Source organism: Meles meles, chromosome 8, assembly GCF_922984935.1.
Source record: "Meles meles chromosome 8, mMelMel3.1 paternal haplotype, whole genome shotgun sequence".
Taxonomy (NCBI): Eukaryota; Metazoa; Chordata; class Mammalia; order Carnivora; family Mustelidae; genus Meles; species Meles meles.
This window is the reverse complement of record NC_060073.1, coordinates 55,312,359-55,338,174: the sequence shown is the minus strand read 5'-3', so window position 1 is coordinate 55,338,174 and position 25,816 is coordinate 55,312,359. Positions and strand designations below refer to the sequence as shown.

Below are 25,816 nucleotides of genomic sequence, written 5' to 3'. Positions count from 1 at the left end.
GAGATGGAGTTTGCACTAGGGTTCCAATAGCAGGGATGGAGAATTGATGGGTTTTGGAAATATTTTGGAGGCCATGCCAGCAGGACTTGCTGATGGATTGGATGTGAATAGTGAAGAAAGAAGACAAACCTGGGATGGCTCTGAGATTTTAGGCTTGAGCAACTAAGTGGATCATGGTGTCATTAACTGAGATGAGAAATTTGAGGGAGAGATAGGCTGGGTTAGGGAATCAAGAGTTCTGCCTTGGGGGCGCCTGGGTGGCTCAGTGGGTTAAAGCCTCTGCCTTTCGCTCAGGTCATGATCCTAGAGTCCTGGGATCGAGCCCCGCATCGGGCTCTCTGCTTGGCAGGGAGCCTGCTTCCTCCTCTCTCTCTGCCTGCCTCTCTCCCTACTTGTGATCTCTATCTGTCAAATAAATAAATAAAATCTTTAAAAAAAAAAAAAAAAAATTAAAAAAAAAAAAAAAAAAAGAGTTCTGCCTTGATATGTTCAGTTATTATTAGCTGATTACATGCTATCTCAGGACAAACCTCTCTGATAAAAGTTGGGTTAGTGTGTAACTGCGCTAAAGGCCTACAGGGGCTCCTCTCTTTACCCTTAAGCACCAAAACTTACGAGGTACAACCTACTTCCCTCGCTGTATGGCTAAGTATGAACTATGTGGCAGAACGTAATGCAAACGGCAGAGTATGCTGAGCGCTGGCACACAACCTCATCCCCTCACCAGTTTCTGTGGTGTAACTGATATCCTTTAACGAAAGGCTGAGCAGAGGGGCAAAAGATTCCACTTTCCTCAGACAACTTTTTTTTCCCTGTGGTCAATCAGGGACATGGCTGTTCCTTTAAGAGAGGAGATTAGCACAGTATTGAAGTCCTTTTGGATAAATGAACCTTATCCTCTATCTACATAATGCCATCGCTACTACTCATCCTCCAGTGGGAGCAGGGAGCAAACAGTGCTGTACCTGTAAAACCACCTAAAATTGGTTAGAACAAACATTTAATACAAATTCACACCATTTTCTAGACCAAACTTCATTCTTTTCTCTTTTATGTAGGATTTTCTTTTTTTTAATTTTTGTAATTTCAGCTGTATTGGGGAATTAAACTTTTAATCAAATACAGATTACAAAATAAGTACCATTGACTGCCTAGCTCAAATACGGTGATCCCCAGGTAAAAATGTTCCAGACCAAACAATTTTATGGTCTATAAGACAAATTAAAATCCCATTAGGAAATCAGAGTGCCAAATAATGAAAGGAAGGAAGTAAAACACATGACAAAGGGAGAAACAGGTCCCATCCTATCCTGATGGATGGCGGTAAATGAAGTAGAGACAACAGGGACAAGTATGACAAACTCAACTTCATCTGGGACTTTGGCATGCAAAGTACACTGAGTACTGTGGACAAAGAAGCTTTTGCCCTTTCCCCTACTAAGACTTTAAGAGGAAACTAGTCTGCAGCATGGACCTACTGTGGCCCCATGAGCATTAAGAGGGCAGAGTGGCATGCCAGGAAGAAGTGTCCTTTGACCCCTTTATGGTATGGATACCGAGCAGAGACCCTTTTGGCCCAGTGGAGTATGAGACATAGGATCACTGAAGTCTGCGGCATCGAACAGTGTTGTTGAGGAGGCCAAACTGACAGGGAAGGGCACAAGGGCCTGATAGCAGAATGCCCACCATTCCTCTGGCTAGCGATGCCCAGAAGATTCCAGCTTGTGCACACCCAAGGACCAGTATTAAGCCAGGGAACCCCTTCCTTCTGATATCAAAATGCCACATAAGTCTTCCCGTCTATACCCAGAAGCCACTTTGCAGAGGAGCAAAGGTGGAATGCTCAGAATTTTCTGAGCATTTATTTAAAAAAGAATACATGAAACCTGAAGAGACTGACTGAATTTACTTCTAGACTCTACTACTATCCAGTGGAGTGGAGGAGGGAGTAAAACTGGTGAGGAAAATCAGAGCAGTAATTGAGAAAGGAGCTGAATTGTATTTGCATATCCAAATTCGTAAGGAAAATTTGTGATCCTGCCCTGTATACTGCATGCACTAACAATCCAAAGACCAAAAATCTTATCGATGTCTGCTCTGTAACTCACCTGAAACTCATTTATTTTTGTAGCTTTTCAGTCTAATTTGAAATCTCCATTCAGAAATAGGATAAATAGGGAGAAATATCTGAAATAGAAAAAGAAAAGTGCCAGTTTCACTAATGCCTAAGAAGCTCCAATATCTAAAAGATAGGTCCTGTTACTATTCCATTTTGCAGACTCAATAAATTATCCAAGGTCACAAAGTTAGAAAATGGTACAGCCAGTTTTTGAATCCAGACATTTGTCCCCAGAATCCATTCTTTTTTTTTTTTTTAAAGATTTTAATTTTATTTATTTGACAGAGAGAGAGAGATCACAAGTAGGTAGAGAAGCAGACAGAGTGGGGAGGGAAGGGAAGCAGGCCCCCCGCTGGGTAGAGAGCCTGATGTGGGGTGATCCCAGGACCCTGGGATCATGACCTGAGCCAAAGGCAGAGGCTTAACCCACTGAGCCACCCAGGTGCCCCCAGGATCCATTCTCTTTTTGGCTTTCTATTGCCTCTTCCATACCAATTGTTGAGGATATAGTGGAAAATAAGCATTCTCATGCACTGTTGGTAGGTGGTTATCCTGGTGTAGTTATTCTGGGGAGCAATCTGGCAGCACTTGGTGAAATTAATTAATTATACTATGTTCTATGGGAAACAAAAGCAAAAAATAAACTATTAGGACTATATCAAAATAAAAATCTTCTGTAAAGTGAAGGAAATAATCAACAAAACTAAAAGGCAACCTATGGAATGGGAGACAATAAAATGCAAATGACATTATCTGATAAAGGTTTAGTATCCAAAATATATAAAGAATTTAGACTTGGCATGCCTGGGTGGCTCAGTGGGTTAGGCCTCTCTGCCTTTGGCTCGGGTCATGGTCTCAAGGTCCTGGGATCGAGCTCCACGTTGGGCTCTCTGCTCAGGGGGGAGCCTGCTTCCCCTCTCTCTCTGCCTGCCTCTCTGCCTACTTGTGATCTCTCTCTCTGTCAAATAAAATCTTAAAAAAAAAATTGTAAGACTCAACACCCTTCAAAATAATCCAGTTCAAAATGGGCAAAAGACATGCACAAACATTTCTCCAAAGAAGATATCCAGACGGCCAATAGATATATGAAAAGATGCTCATCAACACTTATCATCAGGGAAATGCAAATCAAAACTACAATGAGGTATCACCTCCTATCTGTCAGAATGGCTAAAATCAACAACACAAGTAACAAGACTTGGCAAGGATGTGGAGAAAAAGGAACCCTCCTGCACTGTTGGTGAGAATGCAAACTGGTGCAGACACTGTGGAAAATAGCATGGAGGTTCTTCAAAAAGTTAAAAATACAAACTACCCTATGACCCAGCAATTGCATTATGAGGTATTAACTCAAAGAATACAAAAACACTAATTCAATGTGATACAAGCATCCTGATGTTTATAACAGCATTATCTACAACAGCCAAATTATGGAAGCAGCCCAAGTGTCCATCGATTCTTGAATGGATAAAGAAAAGATTGAATGGATATATATATCTGCAGTGGAATATTATTCAGCCATAAAAAGAATGAACTCTTGCCATTTGCAACAACATGGATGGAGCTAGAGGGTATAATGCTAAGCAAAACAAGTCAGAGGAAGACAAATACCGTATCATTTCACTCACATGTGAAATTTAAGAAACAAACAAGCAAAGGGGGAAAAAAACAGAGAAAAGCAAACCAAAAAAACAGATTCTTAACTACAGAGAACAAACTGATGGTTACCAGAGGGGAGGTGGCTGGGAAGATGGGTTAAATAGGTGATGAGGGTTGATTTTCTGTCTTAGTTGTTTTACCAATTTTTAAAAAAGATTTTATTTATTTATTTGACAGACAGAGACCACAAATAGGCAGAGCTGCAGAGAGAGAGGAAGGGAAGCAGGCTCCCCACTGAGCAGAACCCGACTCGGGGCTCGATCCCAGGACCCTGAGATCATGACCTGAGCTGAAGGCAGAGGCTTTAATCCACTGAGCCACCCAGGTGCCCCTGTTTTACCAATTTTTGAGAGGGGTGTTGAAGTCCCCAGCTGCAACTGTGGTTTGGTTTTATTTCTCCTATCGGTTTTACTACACATATTTGCACAATATTGTTTGGTATATACACATTTACGATTATTGTCGTCTTGATACACTAATACATTCATCATTATATAATGTCTCTCCCTGTCTTTGTCAAATTCTCCTTCTCTCCTTTACCTGATATTAATATAGCCACTCCTACTTTAATTAATTTTTGCATGATAAATTGTTTTCACTCTTTTACTTTCAATTTGCCTATACTGTTACATTTAAAGTGAGTTTCTCGTAGACAAAGTATAGCTGAGTCATGTTTTCTACCACTCTGCCCATCTCTTGTTTAACTGGTGTATTCAGTTCATTAACATATAATGTAATTGTTGATGACAGGTAGTCAAGTTGCCATTTTTTCTTTTCTGATTGCTCTCCCTGATTTTTGCCGGTTTTCTTTTTTATCCCTTCTATGGGTTAACTGGGTACTTTCTAGAATTCCATTTTGAGTTATCTATAGAGATTTTGAGTTTATATTTTTGTATTGCTTCTCAGTTGTTGCTGTATGTACTGCATTATAAATGCATTACTTAACATGGTCCACTGGTGGCGTGATTTTACCAGTTCTAGTGAAGTATAGAAACCTCACCTTCCTTTATCCTTCCTTGTTTAAAATTATCTTAAATATTTCTCCCACATATGCTTAGAACACCAGATAGCATCATTCTTGCTTCAACCATTAAACACAATTTAGAGAACTAAAGAGAAGGAAGCTAGTTCAGTTGGCACTATTTTTGTTTACCATGTTCTTTCATCTTTCTGGATATTCTCAGGTTTCTCCTTTCAGCATTTCCTTTGTGTTCAAGTAACTTCTTTTAACTATTCTTTTAGGGTAGGTCTTCTGGTGACAATTCCACCTAGTTTTCCTTCACCTGAGAATGTCCAAGTTTCCCCTTCATTCCTGAAGAATATTTTCACTGGGTATTAATATTCCAAATTAATAGTTCTTTTCTTTCAAAACCTGAAAAATATACTACTCCCTATAGCTTCCATGGTTCATGAGAAATCTATTGTCATCCAAATTCTTTTTTTAGGTAAGGTATGATTTTTTTTTTTTAAAGATTTTATTTATTTATTTGACAGACAGAGATCACAAGTAGGCAGAGAGGCAGGCAGAGAGAGAGAGAGAGGAGGAAGCAGGCTCCCCGCCAAGCAGAGAGCCCGATGCGGGGCTCGATCCCAGGACCCTGGGATCATGACCCGAATGAAAGGCAGAGGCTTTAACCCACTGAGCCACCCAGGCGCCCCGGTAAGGTATGATTTTTTAAAGCCACTTTCAAAATTTTTATTTTTAATTTAGTTTTCAGTGGTTTAATTCTATGTATGATATTGACTTTTTTTTCATGTTTATCCTGTTTGGGGTTCACTCTGCTTGTCTCTTGCCAAAATTTGGGGAATTTTCAGCTACTTTTCATCAAGTGCTTTCTCAGTTCCTTCTGGCATTTTGATGACACAATTTAAATGTTTTGTTATGATCCCCACAGGTTCCCAAGGCCCTGTCCATTGCTTCAGTCTATTTTCTTTTCTGTTATTCAAATTGAGTGATTTATATTGTTCTTTTCTTCCCCCCTTTTAGTTATTTATACCTTTCAGTTCTAGAATTTCCATTTGGTTCTTTTTTGTAGTTCCTGTCTCTGGCAAGGTTCCCTATCTATATATTCACTCAAGCCATACTTTCCTTTAGTTTCTTACACATATTTTCCTTTCATTGCTTGAGCACAGTAATAACAGCTACTTTGAAGTATCTGACAGCTAAATCCAATATCTGAGCCCCCTAGAGTCCATTTCTATTGAGTGTCCTTTACCCTGAGTACAAATTACTGTTTATAATTTCATGTTTTTATAACAGGGTTACTATTTCCTATTTATTTGCATGTCTGGTAATTTTGGTTGAAAGGTGGTTGTTGTGGATAATATGTAGTAGTACGTTTTCCTTGTTATATCTGAAGATATATCGGTGGTATAGTTATAGTAGGCATTTTGGGGTGAGGGTGGGCTTAACTGCAAATCGTTTTATTTCTTGTGTTATTTAACAGTAGATAGCTCTGCTTATTTTTTCCAGCTTCTAGGAGCTGTTTTTTTCTTTTTGTTTTTTTAAGCCTGGTCTCAGGGCATCTCGCTTATATTAACATAGTTTAGTCACTGGTGAAGGATGTGAGCAGATTTTGGCTCAGATTTTGGGGCTCACTTCCTCTACAGTCCTTTTGCTTCTGGAGTTTTCCTTTTAAATTTCTAGCTGCTCTCCATTATCAAACCCTGTCCTCTGATACTTCATTTGCCACCCCAGCTGGACATGAATTGAAGAATGCACTCAGTCAAAAAAAAGCAGCGAATCTGCACATCTCGGCCAGTGCACTTCTGTCATTCAAAGGTAGAATCTTCAGTGGACTCTGCCAGCTTTATTTGCTAGGTTCCCTGAGTCTCTTCTGTGCATCTGTACTTTAGCAGTCAGGCAAAGACGGGCAGAGTTTATGCTCATATTTTGGTTTTACCCCTCATGCCACTCTCTCACTTCCAGGATTTCTGCTCTTAATTTTCCAGCTGCTTTACCAGCCCTGAACTCTGTTCTCTGCTATTTTGAGTCAGTAAGGCTATGGTTTTCTGCCTTTGGAACTGGTGGATGGGGTGGTGTTGGGAAGGACCTTAAGGCAAAGACCACAATATCATTTTATCTATTGCAACTGAAGTCTTTTAAGGGTAAATTCTCCTCTAGTTTTTGTCTGCTTCTGTTCACTTTTCAGTGGCTTTAAATAGTTGTTTTTTGGTTTACATTTTGTTTAGATTTTATAGTTGTTAATTTTGTTATATTTTTTAGGGGAATAAAGGCCTGACAAATTAACTTGAAATCTGGAAGCAAGACTCACATACATTTTTAAGAGAACATTTAAAAGAAAATTCTTTACCCAATTTTTTGTGGTCACAAGACTTGCAAAATCTAAATGTCCTTCACTAGGGGAATGGATATGTTAAATGTTCTAAACAGATATTTTTTCAGCTACTTTTCATCAAGTGCTTTCTCAGCTCCTGGGATTTTGATAACACAATGTTAGATCTTTTGTTATGATCCCACAGGTTCCTGAGGCCCTGTCCATTTCTTCAGTCTGTTTTCTGTTACTCAAATTGAGTGATTTATATTGTTCTTTTCTTCCCCCTTTTTAGTTATTTATACCTTTCAGTTCTAGAATTTCCTATTCCTGTATAGAACACTATACAGACACTGGAGGCGAGTAAGTCCTAGATCCTAGGGAGTACAATAGTGAATAAAATAGATCAAGTCCCTGCTGTCTGGGAATTTACATTCTAGTGTGGAGAAATAGACAATAATCATATAAACAAATAAATGTACAATTTAAAAGGTGATAAGATCCTTGAAGAAAAACTAAGCACGGTGTGGCAGTAGGGAGGGGGACTATAAAAACTGCCATTGAACAGAGATCTGAATAAAGTGCATAGTGAGTCAGGCAGATATTATGGTAGTAACAATACTACCACTAATAGGTGGAATATTAAGTATAATGACCCTGTGGCAGGGGCATGCCTCGCATTTTCAATATGGTGACTGTGGCTGAAAAGACATGAGTAAAGGGAGTGAACATTAGATAACTGGAATCCAGAAAATACAGGGCCTTTTAGGCCTTAGTAAAAACTCTGGACTATGTTATGAGTGAGATGGGAAGCCACCAGAGTATCTGAAAAATGAGTAAAAGGTACATATAGCAACATGTATAGCACTTAATTAAAAGCACTGTGCTGAGAAATAAGAGTTATAGGAAAATATTTGTGCTCATGTACTTCACTCATGAACATAGCTGTAAAAGTCCTATGCAAAATATTACCAAAGTGATTTCAGCAATATGTTAAAAAGGGTAATAATCAACTAAGGTGATTATATTCTAAAAATTATATGGAAATGAATCTATTACTTGCCACACTGACATAACTTTTTTTTTTTTTTGAGATTTATTTTTATTTGAGTAAGAATGCGAGTGTGACTGGGAGGCAGGGGGCGGAGTTTCAAGATGCAGGGCTTGATCTCAGGACCCTGAGATCATGATCTGAGCCAAAACCAAGAGCTGGATGTTCAACTGATTGTGCCACCCAGATGTCCCTACACTGACAGAACTTTTAAAAATATATATGGTCTCTCAATCCAGAAGAGTTTTTGACAAAATTTGAAATCCAATTCATGATAAAAATAATAGCAAACAGAAAGGCACATCATTAATGTGACAACCATTAATCAGAACTTCATTGCAAATATCATACCCATGATGAAATACTGAAAGCTTTTCTTTCAAGTCTGAGAACGAGACAAAACTTCCACCAACATTACTTCTCTTGAACACAGTAACGGATCTCCTGGCCAGTGGAGTAAAGCAAGAAAAAGAAATAAAAGGTATAAAGTTGGAAAGAATGAAATAAAATAGATGTATTCAGAAAGGAGTATGTACGTAGAAAAGTAAAAAATACAGTTATATAATTGAATTAGTAAATAAGGTTATTTAGCAAAGGTTCTGCTCCATGGTTAACACACAAAAACTGATTGTATTTCTATGTACAAGCAAGCAGAAAATGAAATTTTAAAAGATCCCATTTGTAAGTCATTTTAAAAAAAAACCCCAGGGGGCACCTGGGTGGCTCAGTGGGTTAAAGCCTCTGCCTTCAGCTCAGGTCATGATCTCAGGGTCCTGGGATCAAGCCCCGCATCGGGCTCTCTGCTCAGCAGGGACCCTGCTTCCCTTCCTCTCTCTCTGGCTGCCTCTCTGCCTACCTGTGATCTCTGTCTGTCAAATAAATAAAGAAAGAAAAAAATTTAAAAAAAAAACTTAAAAAAAAAAAAACCCCAGTAAATGCCAAGGCATAAATCTAACAAAAGACGTGCAGAACTCTGTACATAAATCTATAAAATATTGACAGCAATTAAAGAAATGGAGCATGTAGGCCACAGAACTGGAAGACTCACTATTATAATTTGCCCCAAAATGATCCAGCATAATAAGAAAATCCCAGGGTGTTTGGGGAGCTCAACAATCATGAAAATGCAAAGGGCTAACAATAGTCCTTTGGAAAAGAAATACTGTGTGGGACATGCTTACCACATATGAAAACTTATTAGAAAGCTATTATAATGAAAACAGTGATGCACTGCAGCCAAGATAAACATAAAGACCTAGGAATGGATTAGGACCAGAAACAGGCTCACACATATAGAGAAAAATATGGAAAGGAGGCGATGCATAGAAATGAGAAAGTTTTTTCAGTGAATAGTTTTGGATTAGATATCTAGATGGAAATAAAATTAAACTCAGGTTCCTCTTCTAACCACACATAAAAATCTGTTGGACATGAGTTGTAGGCAAAATACAAATACTTCCAAAAGATAATTTAGTAGAGTATCTTCATCATTAGGGGGGTAGGAATGACTCCTTAAATAGGTACACACAGCATTAATCATAAGGGAATGATGAACTAGACTATATTAAAATTAAGACTTCTATTCATCAATAAACACCCATGAAGAGTGATAAGGCAAACTGCAGAATGGGACAGGATAACTAACACATATAACTTAAAAGGGGTTATATCTAGTAGATATCCAAAGAGCTCCAAAATCAGTAAGAAAAAGATAATCCAATAGTAAAAATGGGCAAAAGACTTGAATAGGCACTTTTCAAAATAGAAGAGTATTTTCAAATAGAAGAATCATGAAAAGGTCAGTCCCACTAGTAATTAGGGAAATGCAAAGTAAAACCAAATGACATAACATTACACATACAATTGGGGGGAAATGCCACAAGACAGCAGAGAGATGAAATAAAGTGAATTCTCACATGGATTAAGTAAACTGATATTCTTGAAGGGAGTGTGAACTGAAAAATTTGGAAGCAGTCTGGTATTATCTGCTAAAGGTTACGGATATACATACTTTACAACCAAACAGTTCTACTTACATTTCCTACCTGAATGTGCACACAAGCATAAGAGGCATTTGCAAGATTATTCATAGCATTATTTGCAGGACTCATGAACTGGTTATTAGGTGGTTCACAAACCTTGACTGTCTTTTCTTCCCGCCATGGGTACAGGGAGGGAATGTACTTTCTTACCAACTATGAAGCTATACATGGCAAGGAGACTTGTTCTGATTCATTACATATGGACAAAAAAGACATGTGTTACTTCTGGGCTGAAACTTTTGGTTCTAGGGAGTGATCTGTCTTGTTCCCTTTTCCTTCCTTTTGGAAGCATGTACTGCATTAGCTAGAGTGAAGATGAGTAGTCCCTGCCTCTATCAATAGTAAGAAATTATCTTCTGGCGCACTTGGGTGGCTTAGTGGGTTAAGACTCTGCCTTTGGTTCAGGTCATGATCTCAAGGTCCTGGCATCGAGCCCCACATCATGCTCTCTGCTCAGCAGGGAGCCTGCTTCCCCCTCTCTGCTAAATAAATAAAATCTTAAAAAAAAAACAAAAAAAACATGATACTTCTACAGTAATAACAGTGAAAGCAATTCATTTGTACTCAACACTATGGATGAATCCCATAAACTTAATGTTGAGTAAAAGAAGCCAGACACATGGAAATATATACTACTTAGGTGTAGATACTTAAAAAGGAGGTCTGAGCACCCAGTTCCACCATGCAGGGGGGTGGATCCCCATACCAATAAGTAATTCTGAGATATCAGCAGAGTGTCCTACAACTCACCTTAATTCTGACACTATCTGCCTAGAAACAGCATCAGATTCCACAGATTAAGGGCTCAGTCCTACAAGATTGCCCTGCTCCCTCACTTCAGATGCTAGTTGCAAATCCAGGTTGTCAACTGATGCTCCTAACTGACTGGCTACAGACAGGATGTCCAATGACTGCCCCACTCCTGGGGTTCAATTAATCTCTTAGAATGGCTCACAAAACTCAGAAGTTTACTTACATTTACTGGTTTATTATAAAAGTATACAATAAAGAATGCAGCTGAATAACCAGGTGGAAAAGATGCTGAAGACAAATCATGTGGGAAGGCAAGCTCTCCATCCTAGGTGACATGGGGCACTACAAAAGTTGTCTCTTTAACATAACAGAAGTCAGTTTCCCAGCTCACATCTCGTAGGGAATTCCAATGATTTTAGAAGCTCTGTGTTAGAAATGCGACGAAGACCAAAACAACGAAGACCAAATATGTATTTTTTAAATTACAAATCATAGTATCACAATGTTTAACTAGTAAGACTATAAAGAAAAGCAGGGAAATTAATGCCATGAGAGTCAGTATGGTGGTTAACTTTGTATGGTTGAGAGAAGAAAGTGGTTGATGTTTGGGAGGTAGAATAAAAGGCTTTCGGGTGTTGAGGCTTTCTCAATGTGGATGGTAGTTATAATGCTGCTGGCCTATGATAAATCATGGGCCAAACATTTTTGTTGCATTTACTTTTCTTTTTCTTTCTTTCCTTTTTTTTTAAAGATGATTTATTTATTTATTTGACAGACAGAGATCACAAGCAGGCAGAGAGGCAGGCAGAGATAGAGGAGGAAGCAGGCTCCCTGCTGAGCAGAGAGCCCGATGCGGGGCTCGATCCCAGGACTCGATCCCAGGACCCTGGGATCATGATCCGAGCTGAAAGCAGAGGCTTTAACCCACTGAGCCACCCAGGCGCCCCTGCATTTACTTTTCTATATGGATGTGTGTTTTATTTACTTTTCTGATGTGTTCAACTAAAAGGGATTTGGAAAAAATCAGCAACAATAGTTGCTGTAACAATAAATCTTCAAGTGTGTAATGGTTCAACCATAAAGAAAATGGATTCTCACTAACGTGAAGTCCAAAACAACTATTCCTAATGATGCGAGAAAAAAAGGCAAAAGAAAAATTAAATTTCCCTACTATCTAACAGTCCACTGACAAAATCTGGAAACAGGCAGAGTGACATTCCTCTAGGAATGTCCTCAGCTGCCTTGATGTTAATAGTTTGCTAAGGGCAAAAGTCTATCTTAAGCCTGACCCTCAGCATCCTGTAAGTCAACTTTAACATTTAAAAACTACTTTGGAAACTTCGTTTATCTGTAAACTCCCCCATGATACATGTTAGCAATCATCCACCAAGCACACGGCCCATTGAAATACATCTGAAGGGTCTTGTGACTGAGTTTTTACTAAACAGTAATAAATGACCTTTTCCTAACAATAGGTAGCCTCCTCAAGGCCCTAGAAACATTGTTTCCAAAATACCTCAAAGCCCATGCTATCCCTAACTCCCTCCCAACTGGAAAGTATATAATCTGGCCACTCCTCAGGATCCCAGTGCAGCTCTTTCTGTCCTGTCCGTCCCTGTGCATTAATAAAACCATCTTTTTGCACCAAAGACAAGAATTCTTTATTGGCTGTCAGCTCTGAACCCCAACCATTTCCTACATCACTAGTTGGTGGGTAGCTCTTCTCTAAGTGATGTTTCAGGGATCTAGGCTCCCTCCGTCTTTTGTTTCCATCATCTTCAACAGGTAACTTACAAGGTCACATGTACAAATGCATGAAACTGGCCACAGTGGATAATAGGGGACTATGCATAAGAAAATTTAAGGACCCAAATCTGCAAGTAGCACACACTAGTTCCATTACCATCCAATTGGTTAGACTCAATCCTGTGGCCACACTTAAGTATAAGCGAAGCTGGGAAACAGGGTCCAGCTGATTTCCCAGGAAGAAGAAAATGGGTGTGGGGAACAGCTGGCAACTCTCTACCACATATATATATATATGTGGTATATATATATAGAGTTGCCAAACTCAAAGTGTCACAGAGTAGATGGGATTTCACTTGCTGAACCTCCGTCCCACATGGAAGTTCAAGGAAGTTCAGTAAGCATCCCTACTTCATCCTTGGTGTCAGTGGGAATGTGGCTGCAAAGAGCCACACATTTAGATAAACCTGCTTTCCAGCAGCAACAACCAAGCAGCAGGAAGATGACCCTTGCCTCCCAAATATTTTGAGTGCATCTAATTGGTAGAACATAATTTTTTAAAAAATTTTTATTTATTTGTTTGTCAGAGAGAGAGAGAGAGAACACAAGCAGGCAGAGCAGCAGGCAGAGGCAGAGAGAGAAGCAGGCTCCCTGGTGAGTAAGGAGCCTGATTCGGGACTCGATCCCAGGACCTTGGGATCATGACCTGAGCCAAAGGCAGAGGCTTATCCAAAAGAGCCACCCAGGTGTCCCTAAAACATAATTTTTGTTCAGAACCTAGCTCCAAGGATTTTAATTTCTCCAGGTGGCAAAGAATTTGATGCAACCAGGTGAATGGATACATTTACTATGGTGGATGCATACCCTGGAACACTGCAGCTGACAGAAGCAATAAAGTTATAAGAAACTACATGGATTACATCTCTTACCTATTTTACTTACCTACCCTGGGCTCTTAGCCACCACATTATTTCTCTCCACAAGACAACCCCTACCTCCACCCCTACCACCACCCCCTTACACATACTCTGGTTGTGTTGCAGCAGCTGAGATTCTGCAAAATCTTATTTCCCAGAATCTACTGCCAACTGGTTCCATAAGGTCCTGTCAGTGGGACATCCCAAAGGGAAAATGGAAGTCAAAGACAGGAGGAAGGCCGTTCATCCCTGTTTTCCAGCTGCTGTCACCCTGCTTCAGCTGAAGGCAGCTGTCTCCAGCTACTAGCTGCTTCTGCATTTAGCAGCAGCTCTGCCACACTTGTTAGAGATTTTAGCAACAGGCAGTTGTGCCCTTCCTCAGAGGTCCAAGACTAGGTACGCAGGAGCTTCTCCCACAAAGTTCCGAGTCTCATCAAAAGGGCCCCTTCTCTGAGCTCCTAGTTTCCCGTGATTATGCCATTTCTTCCTGTTTTCCCAGCACCTAGGATGTTCTCTGATATCTCCAGTTACTAATTTCTGAATTACATTAGCAGCTTCTTCCTACTCCTTCAGCCTTCCAACACTCAAAATCAGTTCTCTGTATTAAATGCCATTACTTGAAATATTTAGTGTGGCTTGCATTTTTCTGACAGGGCCCTGATTGATAGTTAAGTGGCTATTAAAACACAGCTGAGTGAAGGAGGGGGCGGGAAAGTAAGAATACACTGTGTTACTCTATAAATAGAGCTTACACACCCAAACAGTTCACACTTTCTAAGAATATGTACAGAAGAGGATGTTAAATGAGTTTTTCAGTTGTCTAAGATCTTTAGATAATGCACCAAAACTGAATACAATTGGTAACAGGTACTGACACATCTAAATGAAGGTGCTGGATATATCCACATAGGATTTACTCTAAGATTAAATAAAGCTGATCCAGAGTCTCCCAAATTTCTACTGTATAAGAAGTGAGAATGAAAGTTGCATTGATGGAAATTTTTAGGAATAGAAAACTTTTCTCCTTGAAAGGCAAAGGAGCAGTGCTGTTCCCGCAATCCTAAATCAAGCAAGAAGACCTCCAAGAGGGCGCCTGGGTGGCTCAGTGGGTTAAGCCTCTGCCTTCGGCCCAGGTCATGATCTCAGGATCTTGTGATCTCTCTCTCTCTCTCTCTCTGTCAAATGAAATCTTTTAAAAAAAAAGAAGAGCTCCAAGAGAACCATTTATAGTCACTTTGTGCTCCTACACGGGACAGGCTTTATATTCATTCAGATTACATTTTCTAGCTAGAGGTCTGTCACACTCAGGAACTTAACAGAGCCATCTCCTTATGACCACTTAAGTGGAGCCTGGGCAGAACCTGAATCACTTACGAGGGTATGGAATCCTACAAATACAGAGATTGGTGCTTATTTCTCACATGGAGAAGTCAGTTGGCCTGGCAGGGGCAAGCAGATGGACAGGAATCAGGGGCTGGCTGGGGTGCACTTTTAGTGTCTGGTGGGACAAATATGCATTAGTTTCTGGTGGGCTTCTTGAAAGGGAACCAGTCTTGAGGTATTTGTTGGGACCTCTCCCAAGAGGGCTGCCTGGGGGAGGGATGTTACCATTAGGAGGCTGTGGATTCATGGACAGGGGCAGGAGATGAAGGGGAGAACGGGTTGTTTATCATAAGGAAGGAAGCAAAGCCAGTCAGTGCACAAGTCCCCATGGGGCCTCCAGAGAGAATCCCAATACCTCACACGAGAGCCAGCATTTAAATGCCTGCATTAGAGGAGTACACGGAGAGTTTAGGTTTTTCTCCTCCAATGTGTCCTCCCCATCCCAAATCCAAGTAACAGAGGAGGTAAAGAATGAGTGAAGGAAACAGACCATGCTTCCCCACCCCACTGAACTGGAGGAAGAACAACTTTGAATTGTACAAGTTGCTCACAGGTCACTGAGGTGTGGGAAGGAGTGAGGGAGACAAATATATTTAAAATGCTAATATTTTAGATTGGCCTCAGTTATGCTGTACAGAATAATGAAACATATTTACACCACAGTATTAACAATAATGAAAGACCCTTGAAGTCAGGTCAAATAGGTAGGGTCTGTGGCAATCAGCAAGACTCCTAAGAAGTAAAACAGTAAGGTGTCCCTACCTAATCAAGAACGTATCACCGTGTGATCATCAGAACCAAGAGACCAAGAGTAACCATGACCTGATGGTTAACACCCTTGAGTTCCTCACAATGCCAACAGCCACCTACCTTCAGGTCTCTAGTAATATTAGAATAAAAATACAATCTACTTAGGACATTCTCCAGTGGGATATTTTCTTCTGGTCACGAACAAAATGCAACTGTTAAAATGACTATCTCAACTTGCTTGTGTGAGTATTTTTTCTCTTAAGATTCAAAGTTATGGGACAGGTAGGAGTGTTGACTGGCACCTGGTAAAATGGTATGTTTGAAGCACCCTGAAGGAAACAAAAAGGCTTTTGTGATCTAGAGTAAGGTGGAAAAGATATACTAGCCAGGGAATATAATGCTAAGTTCTTTAACCTTCCCAAAGCTCAGTAACTTAAAGTAATAAAGGTTTCTTTTTGTTTAAAAGCCCAATGTGGATTCTCTTGGTCAAACAGCTTTCTTCCAAGCAGTGACTCAGACTTTACATTCTGACTCCACTGTCTTCACAACAGTCAAAATCTCAATGTGCTTGAGATTACTGAAGCAGGCGGGAGGGGGTGGGGGAATGTGGAGAACGCTCATCCACTCCGTAGTTGCCTTGGTCTGGTAGCAAAACATCACTTCTACTTACTTTCCATTAGTGAGGACTATTCACAGAGCCCCACCTTGATGCAAGGGGCTAGGAAACGGAGTGTAACTGTGTGTCCACGAAAAGGACATTTTGGTGAGCATCTAGCCAGTTTTTTCTACAGAAGAAACAGAGATACTGGTGTGAAGATCTGGAAGATGATCACGCAAAGTATTGAAGAAAGAGCAGTATGTGTAAAGAGCCAGCAGGAGCAGCTTAGAATGCTTAAAGAAAGAAAAGAAAGCCCGTGTGGCTGCAGCCTTAGGAGGAAGGAGTGGGTTAAGATGCAGCTGAAGAGCAAGGTCTGGGCAGGATCACACAGGGCCTGGGAATGAGTCTATGTCTTTTGTTCTCAGAGCACTGAGAACCCACTGAAGGATTTTAAAAAGAGAAATGACATATCTGATTTACATTTTAAAAACACCACTTAGCTGTGTGGAGAAATGAATGGCTTCGGGGGCAGGAATGGAAGCAATTAGACCGGTAAGACAGTGGTTAATGTACTAGAACCAGGTGGCCAATCTGAGAAGTCACCTGGGAAGAGGACGACCTGTGCATAGAAGGCTCTAATTGCAGGTCTGTTCTGTGAAAAGCTGTGAAGGGCTTTGTGCAATGATGTAAATGGCTGAGTGTTTAGAGCTGGACTGTCTCTGCCAAGATCATACTGTTTCCTTTGGAACTGTGTTCCTGCAGGACTGTGTTACAGAAACAAAAGCTGGAGTCCACCAAAAGCTGCAGCAGCAAGAAACCTCTCAAGGCATGCTGAACAAGCACAAGGCACAGCCTGCCATCCAAACCCAACCATACATATTCTTGACTCTTACCACCCTTCCTAACTTTTTTCATATGGGGGCACTGTTCTCTGCTGTGGAGAGAAACTGCAGCAAGCCTGTGACTTTTCAGCTCATTCTTAATTAATAGTCTTATGATTTCAAGCAATCAGAATATCTAAACCTATATAGTAACAATAAATAATCTGTATCTACTATAGCTTTAACTATTTTGCCCCTCCCAGCCCTGGCCCACTTACGTGTAGTCTCAAGGAACCTCAGCTGGGGAGGGGAAGAATAGTCTATGCTCTCTGCTCTTCTTACCTCCAATCTACCTAACAGATGCTGACTGCTCTGGGCCCAGCGGCACAGAAATAAGGGGATAAGAAAGGAAAGAAGGTTCTTGCTGGACTGGGCGGTTCTGTGCCCTATGGGGCTGGCAGATATTTAAAGGGGACATCCCAACTGTGCCCTTGACCCTGGCAGATGCACCTTTAGTGGGTGGTCTCCTGCAACTCCTTCCTCAGCCCACATGGCACACTCCTAGCTGCTTTCTGCTGAGGTCTCCTTGCTTCCTCAAATGGTCCTACTGCACCGCATGGTTCCCTCTCTCCTGCAAGATGACAGGATACACACAGGCCTCACTTGCCATGGCAAATTCAGGGAACGCAGGCCAATGCAAAAGCAGTGGCACTCCCCCAGCTCCACCACCGAAACAGTGAGCCTCTGCTTGCCCTCTACGTTCCCAGGGCAGGAGTCAGACTCCAGGCTCATCATTCCTCGGCCGTAGGAATATAAATACCTCAAGCTTCCTGAATGGTCCCAGTGGAGTCCGCAGTTAAAGAGTTGAGGTCAGAGGGGTGGGCCCTCACAGTCCAGCTGTGCTGTCTCAAAACAGCAAGCTCTCTACAGAGATCCTACATGATCTCTTCCCGTGCATCCTCTTCCTGACCTTGAACCTCAAGCATGCTATTAATACCACCAGCAATCCATTTCCTTCATTTGTTCATTACGCTCTCCTTGCCTCAAAACTCCAACCCCTTCCCTGCTACTCTCTCAACCCTGCTTCCTGCTTCACTGTGAAAAACCAAACCAACCAGAACAGAACTTCTCAAACCCTATCCTGATCTCAATCAGAAACTGGGGGAGGGCTTGGTAACTACTAGGTGATTATCATGCACTGCCTTACACAGTACAGCAACCCCCCCCCCCACTTACCACTTATTATTCTTGCCCTTCCTTCAATCTCCTCTCAAACTGTTTTTAAATTGTTGGTTCTTTGAACAGCTGCCAGCTGTTATTTCTTTTTTTTTTTTCAAAAGATTTATTTATTTATTTGACAGACAGAGATCACAAGCAGGCAGAGAGGCAGGCAGAGAGAGAGGAGGAAGCAGGCCTCCTGCTGAGCAGAGAGCCTGACGTGGGGCTCGATCCCAGGACCCTGGGATCATGACCTGAGCTGAAGGCAGAGGCTTTAACCCACTGAGCCACCCAGGCGCCCCTGCCAGCTGTTATTTCTTAAGGAAATACACTGTTCCCTCTCCAGCCTCGGCTCTCAGCCTTAAACACGGATGTCCAGGGACTTGGGCTTGCCTAAGAGTTTGTCCTGAAGCTGAAGATGGAGCCAACAGGCCCCAGATCAAGATCAGGGGAGTCCTGCTTTCAGAATCAGAGCAACTGATGGAGACATTACTGGGGCTGGACTGAGTTACAGGGAGTCCAAGGCCTGAGTCAAACCCAGAGATACTTACTTGGGTGGATAAAGCCAGAATAGGCATAGGAAGAATCTACATTATAAGTAAGGAGAACAAGAAAAGGAAAAAAGCAGACACCAGCTGTTCTGCTAAGAATAAAAAAAAAACAGGGAAAATTAACCAAGACCTAGGATATAAACATTTGCAAAAGAACACAGACACGGAATTGTCAAAGGTAATGTTATATCCCACAGCTAATCCAACACTTCCCTTGGACTTTGTGGCCTGCCTCCCCTTCTCCCTGGAGGCTCCTGTCCCATGCAGCTGCCATAATAATTAATTTCCCTAGTAATACCCAGTAATTCCTGACATGCTGGAAAGGACCGCCAAGAGGCAGTTATCTCAGCTGCCTGGCAGCCAGCTCCACTCACCAGCCTCACATCACTCCCACAATGGAAGTCTCTCTAGTAGGCAGTCCAAACTCCCTGTACTTCTGAAATTCAGCCATCTAGCTTCCCCATCATTTTGTCTGCAGACCTCCTGGATGTGCCCCTTCCCCTGAGAGGTTGGCCTCTCTTCCATGCCAACTTCTACCACCATCCTGGAGAATGTCAAAGTCCATTCAGACAAGACCTCCCCGTAATACCGGAGCCCTCAGTCCATCACCCAGCATACAGGTAATCTCTCTCACTTGCCTCTCAGGCACTCTAGACTCGGCCATAGCAGGGAGCTGCTGTGCTTCCAGCACTAATAATTCAAGCACTCCAATTCCTGACCACCACCTCTTACCTGCCTAGGTCACTTGTTTAATGATTCCCAGTGCAACAACTCATTCCTGTTTTCACTCTCCTACCTCTTCTACAATAGTACACGATCCAGAGAGAGATCAGTTACTTCTGAATGGTGTGAAATGCCTTTGCTTGCTTTCATTTCCATTGCACGGTGAGATTCCAACTCTGGATGATCCCTTAGTACTCATTTTCCCCACAGCTACAGCTAGATTCCTGAGAAGGCAGAGATAACCATACTATTGGTCTGGCTGGTGTAACTAAAAAGACATGAATACCACTATAAATTTAAGCAGACCCTCAAAAGTATTCAGCAACTTCACTCACTACAGTCTGACTTCACTGTAATTTTAACAGACCCCACAGCAGCGTTTGACAGCTGACAACCTCTCCATCTCTTCCCTCCATATTGAAATCATCCACTCTCCGGGTTTTATTGGCCTGACCTTCTCATCCTATCACCTTGACTAGTCCACTTGCCTTTGCCCACCCATCAGATGCTCCTCAGAGTTTTACTTGGAGCCATTTTCTCTTTTCATTACCTTCCTCTGGATATTTTATCTATTCCCATGACTTTAATGACCACTTTTACACTGCTGATTCCCAAATCCTAAGACAGGTCTTTCCCGGCATGATTACATCCCTTTTCCAAATGAGTATTGAACAGGTACCTACAACCCAACATTCTGAACAGCAGCACCAGCCCTACCTGTTGCTCAAGCGAGAAACCAGACTCACTGCAGATTCCTCTCTCTCACCAGCCCTCATTATCCCACCTGTTCTATCTGCTCAAGTTCTCCCATCTGCTTACTTCTTCCATCATCCCTAGTCCTCAGTGCCCACATCTTGTACCCTGAGCCTGCGTTCCTGCAATACCCTGTTCTCATCAGTCCCACTCAGCTAAACCCTGTTACTCTACCACATCACCAACAAGCTCTGCGAATACAAAGATAAATATCACTTGAAAGGACCACAGCCTAATGTGCAAAGCAATCACAATGCAATTCGAAGAATGTAGATGAAGAAATTAATTCTGCTTTAGGAGCGGTAGAGTAGGAAAAACTAAGCTAGGATAAGTAAGACTTTGTCAGTCAGGTGAGTATTCAGCAGACAGAAGAGCACATGCGAAGACACTGTGGCACAATGCCTAGCCTCCAAACATGCCCTCCAGTCCACAGCCTACCTCGAAGCTGGATCCCCTCACCAGAGGTATCTGACTGGCTCAGAGCCCTGGAAGCTGTGTCCCAGTGAGCACTCTGTTTTTGCCCTTCCAAATAGGTAAGATGCTATCTTTATACCGGGACATGGCAGATACTTTCCAGGAGAGGCCAAGGGTCTATCATCCCAGTGCATTTTCCTAACACCAGCATTCCTTGCCCATAGCTTTCCCAGGACATGGTGATCTGGGCCCACTACAAGCTGGACACAACAAACAGACCCTCGTACTAATGGACAGCCCAATCCCCCAGCCTACCATGATATCAACCAGTTGTTATTTATGAAGAGACTCAGCTCTCTTACCACCACCTGCCAGAACAACTCAAAGTCTTATCAATATTCTCTAAATACCCTGTGAAATGAAGGCTGTTGAAAGGTCCATCTTGAGCTCTCCCAGAGTATTCCTCAGTCAAGAAATCCATTCTTCACTCTTTGACCTCCAACCCTACCTAGGGAAGGACTTAAGAAAATAGTAAGGCTTACAACACATCACAGCCATAGCTATGGTTTATTGAGCACCTCTTATGCACCCAGCCCTGGCTGTAGATTTTCTCAGCAGATGGAGATAAGACGCGAGTAGAGATGCCAGGGAAGAAAGTCCATGTGGCTCCTGACAGATGGAAAGAGGAGCAAACCCAGAGATGCCCTGAATTTCAAACCAGCTAGTTCCCACATTTGGAGGAACCCTAATTCCCAGATACCCTTGTATTTTCACAGTAAACGCCTTACTCTTTAGCTAGCCCAAGTGATTTTATGCTTCTCACAACCAAGAAGCCTTCATTAGAGCAGGGCTGAACCAGGGAGTTTAATCACACGTTAGTCTTAGGATGACAAAAGGGATATACCAGTCCCTGGGTCAGTGACTTGCTGGATACAGTCTTCAGAGTTCTGAGTCTGGAGTTCAAGACTTGCCTCCTCTTTCAAGGTGGGCCCAGAGGTCACCTGCGCTTGTAGAGACATGGCTGAAGCTTCAGGCCTGTGAGCTGAGCCTTGGGCCCTACCCGAGGAGGCCCAGTCTTTTCAAAGTCAAACAAGAAGAAGTGGCTGTTGGTAAGATCCTAGGGGTGGAAAAGACCTAGTGAGCTCCAAATCCTCACCCCAGCTCCTCAAAACACCTCTGTCCATGCCCCGCCCTTGCTCAGAAAGGTTCCCAGGATTCTCCCGTGCGTCATGCCTTCAAAGAACAAACATCTGTGTCTGCGCATATGACCTCTTTCCTAAACATAGTTACACTAAAAAAGACCAAACGAGACAAAAATAGGAAGACTTCTTGGGGCCCTCACCTTGGAGATGACCTTGAAGCCCAGTTTGGTCACAGCCCCCAGAAAGGTCCGAACATCTTCAAACCGGCTACTGACTTCAGCTACTTTCAAGAGACCCCTGAGAAGAGTGAGAAGTTCTGTGTAAATGCAGACATATGCCTGTGCACATATACACACATCTGTGCGCTGGGAGCACCTACCCTTGTTTCAGCACTCGATTTGCCTCCTCTAGGAAGTCCCTGATGTTGGTTCCCATCAGTGAAAGGCAGAACACAGCCACATCCACAGATTCATCTTCCAGAGGCACCTGTAAACAGTGGGAATACTATACAAAGCATACAACATGGGTAGCAGAAATCTAGCACTGAGGGATGCTTGGGTGGCTCAGTCAGTTAAGTGTCTGCCTTTGGCTTGGGTCATGATCCCAGGGTTCTGGGACTAAGTCCCATATTGGGCTCCCTGCTCAAGGGGAAGCCTGCTTCTCCCTCTCCCTCTGCTACTCCCCCCACTTGTGCTCTTTTTCAAATAGATAAAATCTTAAAAAAAAAATAAATCAAATATTTTTTAGAAATTAATTAATTAATTCCACACTGACTGCTAGCACAGACACTAGAATGGGGGGTGTAAAGGGAGGGAGCATTAGAGATTAGCACATAGAGGTTGGGTCTAGAGCACAGGCCAGATACAGAAAGAGAGAAATAGAAGGGTTTACCTGGGCCATGTCACACACAGTGACCCTGGGGTCCAGAGAGGCCAAGTCAAAGCAGTGCACAGGGTTCCGGATACTTGAGGCCAGGCGGCAGTCCCCGCAGCCGAAGTCAGCTACCACCAGGGACGCAGGCCTGGGAGTGGAGGGGAGGGATCACTCACTGGTCTAGTCTGAGCCATGACTGACCCACATTGCTTCTCAGAGTGCCCAACCCCCATTCACCGCTGGCGAAGATCCTTGGCGATGCGGTCCACTGGCTGCAGTGGCCACTTCTTGACTTGGCTCTGGAAGCCACGGTGATAGAGGAGAAAGGCCTCAGGGTCTTCCTGAAAGAGACGCTGTGCAGCACTGCTAGGCCCTGAGTATAGCTGTTCATTGAGGTAGCGAAATCGGGCACCATCCAGCCGCTGTGCCATGCGGGCTCGCAGAGCCCCTGCCCGATCCTCATGATTATCTGGGCTGGGGGCAGGAGGCATCTCTGTCTCCTCTGTGGGTGCTGCGGCTGGAGCCTGGTCAGGTGGCCGAAACTTGTTCTTATGTCTACGTTTGTTCTTCTGCCGGTTCCGCCACTGCTTGCGACTCAAGGTCTGGGGGGGGTTGGCAGAAGTGGAGCCAGGACTTGGCTTGGATTGATTATTTGTACCAGTACTCTTCCAAGCTTTGGAACCTGAAGAGAGGTAGATGAGAGAGCATATTCGGGACAATAACCCCTGAATTCTGAGGTTTGGCAATCGTCCTGGCCATACCCCATACTTGAGAAAGAGACTATGGCCTGGATGAAAACATTTCTTACTGACTAACCCCAAACCTAATGGTGGCAGGTAACCTGTGCCATGTATCGGATCAGCTGATGCCCCTCCCTGTCCCACACACATATACACATCCACTAATACCTGTTTTGTTATCCATGTCTAGATGCTGGGCGGGGTTTGAGGGGGCCTGTTTCTGGCACTTCCTCTTTCTCGTCTGTTCTTCAGCAGGGTCATTGGCACTAAGAACCCCTCTGAAGCACCTTTTCTTCCTTTTTACTTCCTTTTCTTCATAGTCACTGCCAGGTGGACCCTGTTTTTGACATTTTTTCTTCCTCTTCTTCTCTACATCAATAGAAGCACTAGCAGAGGAGGACTTTTTTGGGCCTTTTTTCTTCCTTTCCACCACATCCTCCTCAGAGTCACTGTCAGGCAGGCTGGGGGATTGCTGGGGAAGAGATGCTGCCTCCAGGGCCCGTAAAGTAGCCAAGAGCTGACGGTGCTTAGAGCTCTGAGGGAAAACAAGGGAAGAGAGAAAGGGTGAGATAAATAGATGGGGCCTGGAGAATAAGAAGGCAGAGATGGAGACCTGATTCAGATGCTGGTAGAAGCATTTAGATTTTTCTTAGTTAACTTCTCTAGCTTGTCATGAAGCCTGCCAGACCCTGAACAACTTTTAAGTCACCATCTCAACCTCTGGGAGGCTGGAGGAGAGAAACCACTCACCTCACTTCTTCAATTTGCAGATGAGAAAGTGGAGTTTCCCAGGGGAATATGGTAAGGCCACAAGGCAGCAGGAGTTCCAACACTCAATCTCAGGCTTTTGCCTGCAACTTTCTATATCTTTCTATAAAGCTACAGAGGTTTCTGAAAACAAGAGTGACAGGATCACAGGTGTGTACTTAAGATGAGTGCAGCTGTAGTATAGAGAATAAGTGGAAAGGGACAAGCTGCAGATGGAAAGACCAGTGGCACAGATTACAGCAGTGGGTTGAGAGGATGAAGAGGACAGGAAAAAGCAGGCAGATTCCATGTTGAATACTGACTGAAAGGTAGGAAAAGCCTAAGAAGTACAGCAGCCTTCACATCTGCAAAGGCTTAAAGGAGAAGGTCTCTTGTCTGGAAGGCCTTCTAGATTGAAGTTCTGTTGGGAGGTCCCAGGCCAGGCACTTAACCTGGAGTTTATCAGTACCCACTCTGCACTACTGCTTTAGAATGGTAGTGCTGATAAAATCCTTCACTGTCATTCACTCTTATTCTCTCCAATCCAATCTCCACACTGAAACCAAGGACTTTTCCAAAATGCAAATCTTAAGAAATCATTCCCCTGCTAAAACCATTTCATTGGCTTCTATTGTTAAAATATGCAAAACTTCAACCTCTCCAAATTCAATGGCATACCCTCTGTGCTCCAACCACACGGATAATTGTGTGGGTGACCCTAACAACAGGACATGCTTTCTTCCCCCCAGGGCCTCTGCACGTGCTTTTCGCGTCCAATAATTCATCTTCACAGAATTCAACTTCACTGACTTCTACTCAACAGCTTTCACTTAGTCGGGTCTTCCGTTGGCCGCAGGCGCCCCCCGCTCCAACACACACACACACACACACACACACACACACACGCACGCGCACACACACACACACACACACACACACACACCCCGTTGGCCGCAGGCGCCCCCGCTCCAACACACACACACACACACACACACACACCCCGCTGGCCGCAGGCGCCCCCGCTCCAACACACACACACACACACACCCCGTTGGCCGCAGGCGCCCCCGCTCCAACACACACACACACACACACACACACACACACACACCCCGCTGGCCGCAGGCGCCCCCCCGCTCCAACACACACACACACACACACACACCCCGAGCCGCACGCACGCACGCACACACACACACACAGACACACACACACACACACACACCCCACCCCCATCCCCCCCCCCCCCCCCCGAGCCCCCGTGCCCGGATCCATACAGGGTAAGCTTCTCGGTTGTCAGAGCTCCGCGCAGGGCCGCTCACCTTGATTTGCGAGGCTGAGGCAGGCGGAGGCCGTGAGGCTACAGGCCGGAGGTCCGTGGCTACTGGGGCCTCCTCGGCCCACTCGGGTTCTTCAAACATGCTGGTGCGGTGGGCGAAATCCCCGCGTCCACACGCCTCTAGAGCCACGTGCACAGCGCGTCTCTACTAAACCCTTCGTGCAGAGCAGCCGGAACTGAGCCGGAAACCAAAGAGTGAAAA

The 25,816-nt window shown here is 43.3% G+C and overlaps 1 protein-coding gene across 2 annotated transcripts; it reads right to left on the bottom strand.

Moving 5' to 3' along the window:
- Window positions 1-479: 479 nt before the first annotated feature.
- Window positions 480-25,784, bottom strand: RRP8 (ribosomal RNA processing 8). 2 transcript variants are annotated; one of them, XR_006820005.1, is made up of 9 exons: window positions 25,598-25,784; window positions 23,697-24,063; window positions 23,026-23,470; window positions 22,807-22,936; window positions 22,295-22,401; window positions 22,116-22,212; window positions 21,678-21,890; window positions 21,184-21,292; window positions 480-2,187 (listed from the first exon to the last, which is right to left on the bottom strand). XR_006820005.1 is itself a non-coding variant. In XM_046016193.1 (7 exons), exons 1-7 carry the CDS (start codon window positions 25,694-25,696, stop codon window positions 21,771-21,773), a joined length of 1,365 nt encoding a protein of 454 aa, XP_045872149.1. In that variant the 5' UTR covers window positions 25,697-25,784; the 3' UTR covers window positions 21,306-21,770. The 2 variants fall into 2 exon arrangements, 1 of the variants encoding a protein (XP_045872149.1); XM_046016193.1 differs by lacking the exons at window positions 480-2,187; window positions 21,184-21,292 and having other exon boundaries at window positions 21,306-21,890.
- Between the last annotated feature and the right edge of the window lie 32 nt (window positions 25,785-25,816).

Excerpts from the sequence above, each read along its gene's own strand:
- RRP8 (XM_046016193.1), bottom strand. The coding sequence starts at position 25,696 with ATGTTTGAAGAACCCGAGTGGGCCGAGGAGGCCCCAGTAGCCACGGAC. Across the intron at positions 22,937-23,025 it reads GCCAAGGATCTTCGCCAGCG|GCCTGCGTCCCTGGTGGTAG; the intron begins GTGAATGGGGGT and ends CTCCACTCCCAG. Across the intron at positions 22,402-22,806 it reads CTGTGTGTGACATGGCCCAG|GTGCCTCTGGAAGATGAATC; the intron begins GTAAACCCTTCT and ends CACTGTTTACAG.